At 37.6% G+C, this 14,746-nt stretch overlaps 1 protein-coding gene across 4 annotated transcripts in view; it reads left to right on the top strand.

Moving 5' to 3' along the window:
* The window catches only part of atp2a3 (ATPase sarcoplasmic/endoplasmic reticulum Ca2+ transporting 3), a 140,818-nt gene that overhangs the window by 58,693 nt on the left and 67,379 nt on the right, over positions 1 to 14,746 (top strand). For all 4 annotated transcript variants that reach the window (XM_061963122.1, XM_061963121.2, XM_061963120.2 and 1 more), the window contains 2 exons: positions 11,060 to 11,164; positions 12,919 to 13,057. In XM_061963122.1, coding sequence (XP_061819106.1) covers positions 11,060 to 11,164; positions 12,919 to 13,057 — 244 coding nt within the window. The remainder of the gene's footprint in view (positions 1 to 11,059; positions 11,165 to 12,918; positions 13,058 to 14,746) is intronic.

Raw genomic sequence — 14,746 nt, 5'->3', positions numbered from 1 at the left:
TCAAGATCAGTTGCGGAGAGATCCCCCAAAAGGCAGAGTGCGGGGGAGATGGGAATAGGAATCTCTAACGCTAATGATAGGTTCTCGCACACTCCAAGCCAAAAGTTACTCACGGGAGCACAGGACCACATTGAATGCAAGTAATTATCTATCTTATTATCTGAGCAGTGTACACAGATGTTAGAGTCAGCTAAACCCATTTTATACATTCTTAGACCGGTGTAATGTATTCTGTAAAGTATTTTGAGCTGAATCAGTTGTACATTTGGATTCTTAATCAAACGAGTAGTATTGAGGCATATTTGTTTCCAGAATTCTGGGTCACAGCTTGTTGATACGTCTAAGTGTCATTTAGAAGTTGGGATACTTATTGTGTTATCTATTTTTGATAAGAGAGCATATAATTTGGATAAAGCTTTGGGGGCAGATGTTTTGAAGAATTTAACGGTCGTAGGATTACTTTCCCATGTTGTTTTGTTGAATCTTGCGCTGATTACAGATTTGATTTGTATATATTCTAGAAATTTATTAGGATTGATTGCATATTGTGTTATTAAACTTTTAAAAGAGATAAAACTGTTTGCATTGATGATATCCCCAAGGCATCTGACTCCCTTATCATACCATGTTGGAAAGTTCAATGGCTTCTTGTTTAAAAGAAAATCAGGATTATTCCAAATAGGCGTAAATTGGCATGGAGTGAGCGGGGACCCAGTTATTTTCAAAAACTCCCACCAAGCTGTTAAGGTAGTGCGTATATTAATACTTTTAAAGCAGTTGTGTTTTCGGAGAATTTGGCTAATAAAGGGCAAGTTAGAAATTGGGATCTCCTGGCTAAGTGATTGTTCAATCTCTAACCATAAACTATCTAATAAAGTGGGATTGATCCATTTTAATATATATTGTAGTTTATTTGCAAGGAAGTAATAGGAAAAGTTTGGGAGTTCTAGACCCCCATGTTCTTTGGGTTTTTGTAAAGTTTTAAGGCTGATTCGTGCTGGTTTACTCTTCCAAAGAAACTGATTGATGTGTGAGTCTAGTGACTTAAACCAGATTTGAGAAGGTTTGGTTGGAATCATTGAAAATAGATAATTAACCCTAGGCAAGACCATCATTTTCACGGTAGAAACCCTTCCCATAAGTGAGATTGGCAGTGTTTTCCAACGCGCCAGATCATCCTCAATCGATTTTAAGATTGGGGAGTAATTCAAGCGATTCAGATCTGACAATGTGGAGGAAATATTGATTCCCAGGTATTTAATGTTCCCTTTATGCAGTGGAATCGATGAGGTGCTCTGAAAGTCAAAATTAATTGGTAACACAGTAGATTTGGACCAGTTGATGGAGTAATCTGAAATAGAACTGAATTTATTGATAAGTGAGATTGTATCTTGAAGAGAAGAATGTGGATTTTGTAAGAAAAGTAATACATCATCAGCATAAAGGCTTATTTTATGATGAACGGTTGCGGTATGGATGCCTTTAATATTTGCATGCTGTCGAATAGCGGTTGCAAGAGGTTCAATAAATATAGCAAACAGTGACGGAGAAAGTGGACACCCTTGCCTTGTGCCCCTCATAAGATTAAACCTTGGAGATATTTGGCTGTTCGTTCTAACCGAAGCTGTAGGAAAACTATATAGGACCTTAATCCATTCTATAAATGAGTCTCCAAATCCAAATTTCTGTAGAGTAGCTAGAAGAAAATTCCAGTTCACTCTATCAAATGCTTTTTCAGCATCTAATGAAACAACAGCTGTTTTTAGATTATGAATAACAGAATAGTCTATCACATTGAGTAGACGGCGAACATTGTTGGACGATTGTCTCTCTTTGATGAAACCTGTTTGATCAGGATGTACTATATATGGAGTGACTTTTTCTAATCTTTGAGCTAATACTTTGCAGATAATTTATAAGATCAGCATTAATCAGGGAGATTGGCCGGTAACTGGATGGAAGTGTTGGGTCTTTATCAGGTTTTAGCAAGAGACTGATCGTGGCAGAGTTCATATTTGGAGGAAGGAATGAGTTTTCTTTAATCTCTAAAGCCATTTTCGTAAATATCGGAGCTAGCAGTGACCAGAATGTTTTGTAGAACTCCACAGGGAACCCATCAGGCCCTGGTGCTTTATTGTTTGGCATCTGTTGAAGAGCATCGTGTAGTTCGCCTACAGAAATAGCAAGATCTAAATTTGATACCTGCCTTGTATTCAATTTAGGTAAGTCTATACCATTGAGAAATGTCTCAATGTCTGAAAGAGATGGGTCAATCTGGGGTGTATACAAGTTTCTGTAAAAGTCTCTAAAGATGGAGTTAATTTCCTCAGGAACGTGCGTAATGTTCCCAGCTGAATCCTTGATGATGAACGCCAGGCATCGCAAAGACCATAATCCTTCATATATTGCTTAAGTATTACCACTGACTGAGACTCACGGTGACTCCCAGTCACTCTGGACCGATCTATATTTGGATTAAATACTAAGTTGAGGTCCTCTCCTAGAATCAAGCAGTGGTTTGAGTGAGGAGAAAATGAAGAGAAGAAAGTGTGAAAAAAGGAGGGGTCATCAACATTTGGACCATAAATGTTGGCGATACATAAGTTTCTCCCGTCAACAGAAATATTAAGAATAATGTATCTTCCCTCTATGTCAGTAATGGAGTTATGGACTGTAAAGTTGACCTTTCTACTAATGAGAATGGCTACGCCTCTCTGTTTGGAGTTGTAACTAGCAAGGTATGTGTGTGGGTATTGCGATGAATGCAGTTTTGAGGTATCGGACTTGGAGAGGTGAGTCTCTTGTAGTAAAGCAATGTCTGCTTGCATGCTCTTCAAATGATTAAGAATTTTTATATTTTTTTCCTTTGACCCGACACCACGCACATTCCAAGTGACAAACTGCATAGTGGACATACTAATCTAGACTGTAACTAAGTGTGTGGATGTATGTGTGTACTTTATGTGTAAATAATGCATGTCTGTATCTAAATGTAAACCTATCATGCATATATGTAGGTGTGCAGAGTGTGTATAGTTGTGCATGTATTAGCTGTGAGTGTAAATGCTGATGACAACAAGGGGACACACAACAGGTGGAGAAATAGAAAGAGAAAAACAAAACAAAAAGCATAAAATAAAAAGAAAAGAAGAAAGTGGTGGATTAAACAGGTAGTGAAATAAGTGACATAAAAAGGAAAACAAGAAAGTAAAATAGTAAACATGTTGGTTTACCGAAAGAAAGAGAGAGAGAGAGCGTATGGTGTTTACGTGAGCGCTATATGACGCACAGGTGTATTGTGAACAAGAGGGGGGAAAAAAAAGAGAGGGATTGAAGCATAATGGAATAACAAAACAAAAAAAAATACAACATTTACCGTGTTTCAGACGCTAATAATACAGCCACGGCGTGGCTTCTGGATCACGGTAAAGTTGGCCGTTGATGAAGAGTTTATCCACCGCGATGACTGCATGTTAATGCATGTTGATGACACATCCTAGCTGGTTCTGCAAAATAGACAGTGAGAAGCGAACAACCTCAACACAATGCAGTGTCCTTGGTGGCAGTTAATGACACCCCACAGTGCAAAGCCACTTCTAAGTCAGCAATCTTCGCCTCCATGGCGGCAAATAAGCTATGTTTCTTACAAGTACACAAAAACATGCTACACTACACAATGTAAGCGGATATGCTAACCACCAGGGCCGTTGCTACGAATTGTGGGCCTCCTGAAAGAATATCAGTGAGGGACCCTCTTCAATTATAATTTTTTTTAGTGTTCTTAACAGCCCGGTGTAATACACCCAGTTTGTTTCTTTTTTTATGATTAACAATTTTATTGTAACTCTCATCAGAAAGCCCAATGCTGGCCTTTTTGTGAGGAAATTCGCTGATGAGGTCTTTGAAGTCCAATTGTCGGCTTAGCTGACTTCTAATTGTAAGCCGAGCAAGGCTATTTAGCCTATTTTGGCTTGTTGTTGATTTTTGGATAGGTTTTAAATATTTCAATTTGCTGAACGCGTTTTTTCACCTGCAACAGTCCCAGGTAATGTACAGAGGTTTCGGATGGTAACACATCCATCCATTCTACCATCCATTTTCTACCACTTGCCCCTTTTGAGGACTTAACCAAAAAAGCTCTGAAGCTGAAGTTCATGTATGGAATTCAGCAATTTAAAGGGAGATGTGGATATGTGGCAATATAAACATACCTCAAATGTTGCACCTTACTTTCAAAATTAACACTAATATCCTGTTTGTTAATTAATCTGATCATCTTTTAAATGCCTGATTTTCAGTATTGCAGCAAACAAGGATAGAAAGCGGGTTTCTAAGGCACAGATGATGTTATATAAAGCCAGAAATAAAACACTGTTGCGAAACAGATATGATTCTGTCTCCTCCTGGTTTACCTTTTTTTTCTGACCTCTGCAAAACATTTATTTTGCTTGTGGCTGACTGGAAATCCAATAGGAACATCCATAGCTTCTGCGATGAGGGAAGCTTCTGCAAGGAAGTCATCCCATTAGTCGCGATAACCTGCATTTCTTCCTTCAGTGCCTCCATTTTGGCTGCTTCTACATGTAGTGATTTTTTTCCTGACTGCAGAATTATATTTCTGTCTTCAATTGACTGCAGTATTTTTTACCAACAGTTTTAAAGTTTAAAAGTGTGTAAAATACAGTAACTCCTGAGACCAGTGACATCTGATTTGACTTCATTAGTCAAGCTTCATCTATCATGGATGCTATCCAGGGCCTCTAAGAGTGATTGTATGTGATTTGAAACTGCTATGCGGGCACTCCAACGGATTTTAGAAATGCGGTGAAGGAGCAGCCATGCTTTTCTCTGAGAATGGTCCATCTCTCTGAACTGGCACTAAAGATATTGTACAAGCAAATCAAACACCCAAAAATATTTTGAAACATTGCTACACGACTCTGCAGCATGTACTCCAACAAATTTAGAGTATGTGATGCACATGGTGACTATGTAGCAAGTGGATTTATGTCCCTTATTTCAGCCTGGACACCTTTGACTTTTCCTGATATGTTCAAGCCATTGTCAAAGCTTTGGCCTCTGCAATCTGCAATTCCAATGTGGTGCTCCTCGTATTTTCAGTATCATCTCTGATATTTCATGGCCAGTCTTGCCACTGGATTATTGAAACTGCAAGACATGTTTAGTTACATCCCAGTGATCATATCTCAACAGAATTACTTTCTGTTCTTTGTGGTATTAGGAGTCGCATCACATGAGTAATAAATTGCACATTCCCTTTTCTTCAATATTTCTTTTAAAACTATCTCCACATAGTTCTATGAACTCATTTTGACACTCTGTTGCTTGGTGTTTTCTCCTTCACATTTCTCAGATGATCATTCAACAGATGATCGTAATTGGCTACAAGCTCTACAGAGTCAAGGAAGTTACCATTCCGTGTATCACCAAGCGTTTTTGTGCTCCCTCTGAGTAGTAATTTTCTGGAAGCCAGAAAAAGAGTAACATTTAATATTCTCTCTATAATAGCTTTGTTTCTTTCAACTTCAAATTGGAGTTATTGTTGAAGATGGCTGTAAGCCCTCTTTTCTTCCATGAAAGTATATCTCAGATGTTTCCAATTGAGGTAGCAGGTTTTGTGAGCCTTGCAAACTTCATGGCGAGGGAATTTGTTGTACATTCTCTATAATTTGACAACAGATCTTTTGTACCATTCTTTAGTGGTTAGTGCACGGGTTGATGATTTTTAGGCCACATGAATATAACATGCATGGCCCACATTATATTGCCTTGCACTTTCACTGTACATTAACCAGTCTCTCTTCTGTTTTTCCCGTCCATTTGTTGAGTTTGTATAATCTAAATACTCTGTAAATGTTCTCCTATTGGAATCCTTTGGCATTATCAAGGTCAGATTTCTCTGAGTGGCTGTTTCTAGGTTTTTGATAATTATCTCACGCTTGAGGTCTGTGAGCCTCTCTGGCCATAATCCTGGGTAGCATTTTAAATATTCTTCCTCCTTGTTCTCTTTTTCCTGTCTATCTGTACTTCCTGTGCTCTGACTTTCTACGGCAGTTTCATGACTGCAACAGTTTGAGCTTCTTCACAATTCCCTTCACTATCTGAAGTCGCCTTGCTTTGGGAACTTGGGTCTGGCTCTGTCAACAGCAATAAAACATCAGTGACATAAATGGAGTTATAAAAAAATAGTACCATGTATTTTGCTATTGTATAATTGAAATAGCCAAGGTGTGGATCAATGTCTTAGTCACTGACTCACTGCCAGTGTTACAACAGTTCACTAATAAACCAAAACAGCCACGCAGTGTTGACATCACTCACTCACTATCAAAGGCATCATTGGACTGCTGGGGGTGAGTGTCTGCTCTGGGGTCAAGCACAGCCAAAGCAGCCACTGCTGATTGTGGTGGAGCAAAACAAAGTTTTATTGTTCTATTATACATATTGCAATCATTAAATGTTTTTTTTCATGGAAAAAGGCAGAACTAACATATTATTAACATCTAAATGGGGTTCTTAGCACCATAGTTCTAGGTAGAAAGCTACACTTTCTTAGACAAAAATATTGTTAAACTATTCAAAAGTCAGTGTGAATTGTCCAAAATTAGTAAATTAATAATAGTTTTGAGAAAATAATACAATTAAAATGACGCAATATGTTAACAGATACATCATCAGCCAATTAGGAGCCTTTCCAACCTGTTTTGAAACGGTTCTATTGTCATTTATATACCAAATAATTAGGGCTGTCAAGTGATTCATTTTTTAAACCAGATTACTCACACTTTAAACCTGTGATTAATCAAGCTTATTCACAGGTTGTTATTTGCTAGCATAAATACAATTTGCTGAAGAAAATACCCCAATATTTGGGTACAAATGCAATTTTGTCGTCAGAATGTCATACAGGAACGTTTTTAAATATTTTACTGAACTGCAAGTCATTAATTTGCTCAAAACTCAAAAGTCTTTGTAGTTTGCAATCATTTTGCAACCAAAGTACAGTTACTAATCAATAACGTAGTAAACACACTGATAAACAACTTGACATTGTGCACCATTTACTCTTCTTTAGTTTAAACAGTTGTTGAAACAAACAAGTTTGTTTACCTTTTTCAGATGACAATGCAGATCTCATGTTTTTGGTACACAAGCTCGTTGTGATTACTTACAGATGTACAACGTTCTCCAGGAAGCAAGATAAATGCTCTGGTTAGTGTAGTACATTTGGTTCATCTATGCTGTAATTGTGCCTCTCCAAGGTATTGTACGACAAACCAGCTGTGGCGATTTGAATGGCATCTTCTTGCAGGACTCGGTCTTCACAGATCTTAGATGTTCTACACGCGGTGGCTGTCCGCCAAGCATCCATGGGGCCCAAGGCAAAATTAGATTTTCGGGCCCTCTATTTCTGATTTTTGGGCCTTCTATTTTTCCCAATAATATTGATTGTTGATATTTCACACACCTACTCTAAACTCATTGCGGCTGTGGCAGTGTTGTCTGCATCATGCTATTGTTAGCCTGGCATGCCTTCACACATGACATGTCATTTATGTACATGGTGGTGGCTCTGTTAAGGAAACAAATAATACCAATACAATAATAACACAAATAATAATGAATGAATGATGTCCAGGGTGCCCTATATGGTTTGTAATTTCAAAATGTAGTACATTCAGCTACAAGAGTGGCCGGGGGTTGAACGTTCCAAGTGATAAAACTTTGTATTTACAGTAAAAGTGTCATCTTGTGTCATCGGTCTTGCACATGTTAGTCTTAAATTACCTGTTTTTTAGCTAAATGCTGTTATTTTATGTTTACACTCTACAAAGAGAGGACAGTCAGTTAACTTAATTGTGTGTTAAACGAACATACCCTGTGTGTTGAACATTCACAACTATCTTGGCATTTTTTCTCTTCCACTTTCTTCCTCTTTCTTGTTTCTGCATCTGTAGGATATGTCCTTTTTTGTGACATTTTGCCTCTACCTACACTTTGGATGCACAGTTGCAGTGCGCATAGCCACGGCAGTAGTGATGTCATCACAGGTGCAGCCAGACCCGGCTGCAAAAAAGTATTTAAGGGAGGGCATTCAATTTTTTTAGGGGGGCCCCCAAAATTGATTCCTGCAGCGTGAGCGTGCACAGTTGTTAAAGCTGCACTGCTGGGACTTTTTCTGTCCACAACTGATTACTACATGTAGGACAAACACTTATATCCTGGTTATTGTAACAAAGTGTTTGAAATTATTTCAGCCTTAAATGTTTCCAAAAAATGATGGAGTTGGCCATTTTATGGTATTAATGAGATTGGAAAGGACTGTTATTGATCTGATGTTGATGTGCTAAAACAGCTATATCATATTTACTGTTATTTGTTCATGCGCATAATACATATTAATAAAGTGTTTGGATGTATTCATTACATTATGTATTCTTAGTTGCCAAAAAGTGATTCAAAGTAATATTTGGATATTGACACATCTCATCTCTGCATAAATTACAAGACTACCCTTATGAGATGCACACATGAGATGTGTCAACATCAAAATATTACTTTGAATAATTTTTTGGCAACCAAGAATACATTGATTTAATGAATACATCAGACACTTTATTAATATTAATTATGTGCATGAACAAATAAAAGGTAGTTTTATGTAGCGTTTAAACAAGAAAGATGTTTGAGCACATCAACATTGGATCAAAAACAGTCCTTTACAATCTCATTAATATCCTAGAAATGGCCAACTCTTTCATTTTCGGACACAACAAAGGCTTAAATAGTTTCAAACACATATCGTTACAATAACCATGCATATAAGTGTTTGTGAAAGCGAGCAATGCATGCTCACGCAGCAGGAATAATATATTTGACTTACAGTTGTGATGTCACGATAGATGACTCGCCTGCTGATGGCATTATAGTAATACAAATCAAATGTGTCTTCTTCACTTTATCCCAGCTGTACACATAATACGATGTGGAAAATGTTAAAGCCACACATTTTAGTTTTGTTTTTGGCGGGGACTACTGACTTCCTCATCTGAAGAGGAAAAGCATTTGATTGGCTGTCCTTCACGACTAACCCTCACCCCTCTTTCAAAGTACGCCGTTATAGAGCTGTGATTGGATATACCTGTACTTCGAACTTGTCCCACCCATCACCAAGACAAAATTAAATATGATTGGATTTTGTTTCTGTCAACTTTTTCGGCTCTTTTTTATACTTAACTAAATTGTCAGTTAATTGTGTTATTGTCTTAGTCAATGTGCCTTTGTATTTGATTAAATATCGTCCTATTTTTTCCTGCTCTGATGTAAAAAAAATATATAATAATGATCAAATAAAATAAACAGCTTCCAGCCCAGGGCAGGATTGGGCACGGCTGACTGTGGACGGGCACGGCCATGGCACCGGGGCTTAGTGCAGCAAAGGCAGAGCTTTTTACATTTAAAGAGAGGCAGGAAGACTTACTCGACCTACATCTGCAGCAGCACTCTGTTGACCTAAAATTGTGTATTTGTACAATTATAATCTTTGATCATGTAGAAATCATCAATTGGACTCATACATGCAAAAAGTAAAAGTAGTATTTTTTTGTTAAATGCTTTTGGGGGCCCCGAGTGACTGCGGGGCCCTAAGCAAGCTCTGAGCAAAGGCATATGTTTAACTTAACTGTGCTACATTTGTTGACAACATTGAATTAGCAAACTTTGCCAGCTTAGCATTCTCCTCTGTTTGCGGGTGTACAGTAGATAGCATTCATGCTATCATGTAGCTATCATCGCGAGCAGAGCAGCACCACCAGCTGACCGGCAGCAGCCGTCACTGCTTGCTGAGGACGGTGACTGCTACTTGCTTTCACCTCAGAGTCTCCAAGACACAAAAAAGTCTCCAATATTACCAGGAAAAGTCATTAGACTTTTCGCGCGTAGCTGTTTACAAAAAAGTCAGCGCCATCCTCGAGTACGTGTTTCGCTTTAAGATGGTATTTTAAACTTGATGTGCGCCGATGAGAGAAAGTTTGTCACCATGCCAAGTGACCTTAGTGGTATCCAAAGTTCTGTTTCAAAGCAAATTAGGCCGCCCCTTCTCGCAATCGCAGACCGTGTAACAAATGCACGCGTCAATCTTCATTCATGTTTGATAATGCAAAAATATATTTTTATTATTCACATGCGTTAACCTTGACCGCCATACAAATAATATATTGTGATGTCTATCGTTATCACATGAGGCTGCAGTATATATTGTAATATAGATTTGAGGCCACATTGCCCATCCCTACAATCTAATTAAGGTGTTTAAACACATTTTTAAAAAGCTGGTTTCAACACAATAATTACTTTTTGTAAACCAAGTGACTGCCTGCTTCCTCACCTCTGTCAAAATAATTCATATGACCAACAGCACCACAAGTTTTTAAGGTGAATTAGGATTAATCATTTAATTAGTGTAACTAATAGAGATTGATGGAGTGTCAGGAAGTTAAAATATGCACACATAGTTTCCTCATGGCCTCTTCCAGAGAGCGTACATTTTTCTCATTATACACACTTGTTAAAAGTGCATTTTCAATGTTGATGATGAGTATTTATTAGGGAAAATATACTCTTACTGTACTATATTTTGTAAAATATGCATTGAGGCTGTACAGTGCGTTTTAGCGGACTACTCGATTAATCGTACAAACTAATCGTTAGCCTCAGGCTTAAAAGTTAGACATTAGAAAACCTTCAATACTACATTTAATAACATTTTTGTGTAATAACTGTGTAATTCTGACAGAAAACTTAAATACCCGATCCTACTTTTTAAAGTCTGCAAATGTGTTTTTTAATTGTCTTTCCATCCTGGAAAGATAGTGATTCAAAATATATATATGACTAATAATCAGAATGACATACAGACATACAGTATCGTGCAACATTCATTAAGTATTATCAGTAACTTTTTACACCTTGAGGCGTGTGTTTTCTATAGCTTAACGTTTCAAACTTAATGCTATTGTTTACTTTTATGTTTGTCTAGGTGTTGGCTCTGTTTGAGGAGGGTGAGGAGACGGTTACCGCCTTTGTTGAGCCTGTCGTTATCCTCCTTATCCTCATTGCTAATGCCGTCATTGGTGTCTGGCAGGTAAGATATACACAAGCTGTTTCATACTCTAATACTCATATAACAAATACTTTCATACTTGCTATCAAATATGCACGTGTGAGTTCACTGCATTTTTATTACTTGTGTCATACACAAAATCACAAAGTTGTATACTGTATACATTTAAGTACATTGTTAGAACATGGGTTCTTAACTTTTTTGACCTCAAGGCCCAACTTTTCTACTACACAGCGGTCACTGAAATATTAACACTGAATTAGTCATATTACTCTTGATTTTAAATGTATTCAATAATTATATCTAACACACCTACAGTTGAACAGGATAAATCTTGTTAAATTATATGAAATAATGTGTTAATCACAAATATTTGTATCAAAGTTTACATCAGACTGATTACAAAAATAGATACTAATCAAATATACTGCAAAATAGGACTCATAATATCTGATGAAAATACATTTACATAAAACTATGCAGTGCTAAATCAAAAAAATTCCAACTAAATTAATATTAATATTATATTAATATATGTTTCTAAAATAAAAGTCAATACAGTTTAAGTTCCAATGAAAATACAGCTGCACCACTTAAGTCATAATTTTAGCGCTGAAGAAACTTCTCCACTGCCCGCATTAGTAGAAACTTACATCAAAAATCAATAGATGAAAAACCTATCGGCCTGCATATGTACAGTTTATAACAGCAAAAAGTATTGTTTTTTTTCAAAATGTACAAACATTCAATAGAAGACCAACTTTAAAATAATGACCTTTTATAATAATAGTTGTAATAATAGTTATAGTAATAATAACACTTATAGTATTAACTATAGTAATTGTTATAGTAATAGTAGTAGTTATAGTATTGTTATAGTAATAGTTAGATTGGTAGTAGTAGTTATAGTAATAGTTGTGGAAATAAAAGTTATAGTACCGTATTTTTTGGACTATAAGTCGCAGTTTTTTCATAGTTTGGCCGGGGGTGCGACTTATACTCAGGAGCGACTTATGTGTGAAATTATTAACACATTACCGTAAAATATCAAATGATATTATTTAGCTCATTCACGTAAGAGACTAGACGTATAAGATTTCATGGGATTTAGCGATTAGGAGTGACAGATTGTTTGGTAAACGTATCGCATGTTCTATATGTTATAGTTATTTGAATGACTCTTACCATAATATGTTACGTTAACACACCAGGCACGTTCTCAGTTGGTTGTTTATGCGTCATATAACGTACACTTATTCAGCCTGTTGTTCACTATTCTTTATTTATTTTAAATTGCCTTTCAAATGTCTACTCTTGGTGTTGGCTTTTATCAAATACATTTCCCCAAAAATGCGACTTATACTCCAGTGCGACTTATACTCCGAAAAATACAGTAATAGCAGTCGTTACAGTTATAGTAGTAGTTATGGTGATATATTAGTAGTTCTAGTTCTAGTAACTGTTATAGTAGTTGTTGTACTAAAAGTTATAGTAATAGTAATACTCACTACTCGGATTGATTGGCCCATCCCTATCAAATACTACAATGAATACAAATGGATATAGCAATAGTGGAAGTTTTAGCAGAACTGCCTTTTCTTAATTAAAAACAACCACAACCACATATATACATACATAATCCATACACAAATAATGTATGTACTGTACTGTACTATACTATTCTATGCTATACTATATGATGATTATACCACAACAATATTCATAATTATGTATTTCTGCAACTTTTCTCCAATGTGGTTGTTTTGTCTGGACAGGAGCGGAATGCAGAGAACGCTATTGAGGCTCTGAAAGAATATGAACCAGAAATGGGAAAAGTGTACCGCATGAACCGCAAGGCAGTGCAGAGAATCAAAGCCAGGGACATTGTACCAGGAGATATAGTTGAGGTAGCAGGTGAGCACTCTTCATTTTTATTCAAAACGTACGCACACACACACACACTTTACGCCCATTCATGAGTGTGGAAATAAACACTGCAATGCCACACAACTGTATTAAATAAGAGTGTCTATGGATATTCTCATTCATCCAGGTCATTGTAATCTCAGGGCATTCAATCAATCGCAATCAGACTGTTTGGTTTGTCTTAGAAGATGTTTCGCCTCTATCCAAGTCGGCTTCACTCACTTCATGCTCATAGACTTAGATTGGTCAGATCTAGTCTTTGACTAAGATTTGGATGAAAGGCGAAACATCTTCTAAGACAAACCAAACATTAGATCTGACCAATCTAAGTCTATGAGCATGAACTGATGAAGCTGACTTGGATGAGAGGCGAAACGTCTTCTAAGATAAACCAAACAGTCCAGTTTCGATCGAGGGAATTCCCTGCGATGAAATAAGAGTCTTTCCCAGGATTTGCAGGTGCCAGGACTACGGTCCAGTAGTGTGTGCGTGCGTGCGTGCGTGCGTGTGTGTGTGCGTGTGTGTGTGCGTGTGTGTGTGTGTGTGTAATTGTGTAAAAGTAAGACTCCCCTGGTAAAAGACCAGTTTGACTTTCCACAGCTTTCCATTTTCTTTTGCTTTCCATACGCTCAGTCTCACCACCTGGACGCAGTTACACACACACACACACACACACACACACACACACACACACACACACACACACACACACACACACACACATATAACCCACTCTGTAAACTTGCCGTGTGTGGGCAATCTGATTTACAAATAGCCCTGCTGTCACTCTGGTTCTGGCACGAGTGTGTGTGTGTGTGTGTGTGTGCGTGTTAAGTTTGCTTTGCTTTTGAGAATTCACCTTTGCTTGGACGTTGAGTTTTTTTCTGATAGTGTGGAGGGTTTGGGTGAGACGACTACATGAATGTATGTAACATACATGAATTACATGCAATCTACATATAAGCATACTTGCCAACCCTCCCGATTTTTCCGGGAGACTCCCGAATTTCAGTGCCCCTCCCGAAAATCTCCCAGGGCAACCATTCTCCCGAATTTCTCCCGATTTTCACCCAGACAACAATATTGAGGGCGTGCCGTGGTGGCACTGCCTTTAGCGTCCTCTACAACCTGTTGTCGCGTCCGCTTTTTCTCCATTCAAACAGCGTGCCGGCCCAGTCACATATTGTATGCGGCTTCTACAGACACACGTAAGTGACTGCAAGACATACTTGATCAACAGCCATACAGGTCACACTGAGGGTGGCCATATAAACAACTTTAACACTGTTACAAATATGCGCCACACTGTAAACCCACACCAAACAAAAATGACAAACACATTTTGGGAGAACATCCGCACCGTAACACAACATAAACACAACAGAACAAATACCCAGAATCCCTTGCAGCCCTAACTCTTCCGGGCTACAATATACACCCCCGCTACCACAAAACCTCTCCCCCATCTCTCATATTTAAAACAGTTAAGAATATTACTATTTTAATAATAATAATGATAATATTGATCGACGGATTTGACTTTATGAAATTTTCTGGTTACATGGGCACTTTTTTTATTCAGTCCTTCTTCATGTGTGTTTGGGTTGATGTGACCAAAAGCACTTTGGAATTCTGGTTTGGAATTCAGGCGTCTTCCTTTACACACAACAAGAAACC

This window comes from Nerophis lumbriciformis, linkage group LG09 (assembly GCF_033978685.3).
Source record: "Nerophis lumbriciformis linkage group LG09, RoL_Nlum_v2.1, whole genome shotgun sequence".
Taxonomy (NCBI): domain Eukaryota; kingdom Metazoa; phylum Chordata; class Actinopteri; order Syngnathiformes; family Syngnathidae; genus Nerophis; species Nerophis lumbriciformis.
The sequence above is the reverse complement of the archived record's forward strand: the minus strand, read 5'-3'. Positions and strand labels throughout refer to the sequence as shown.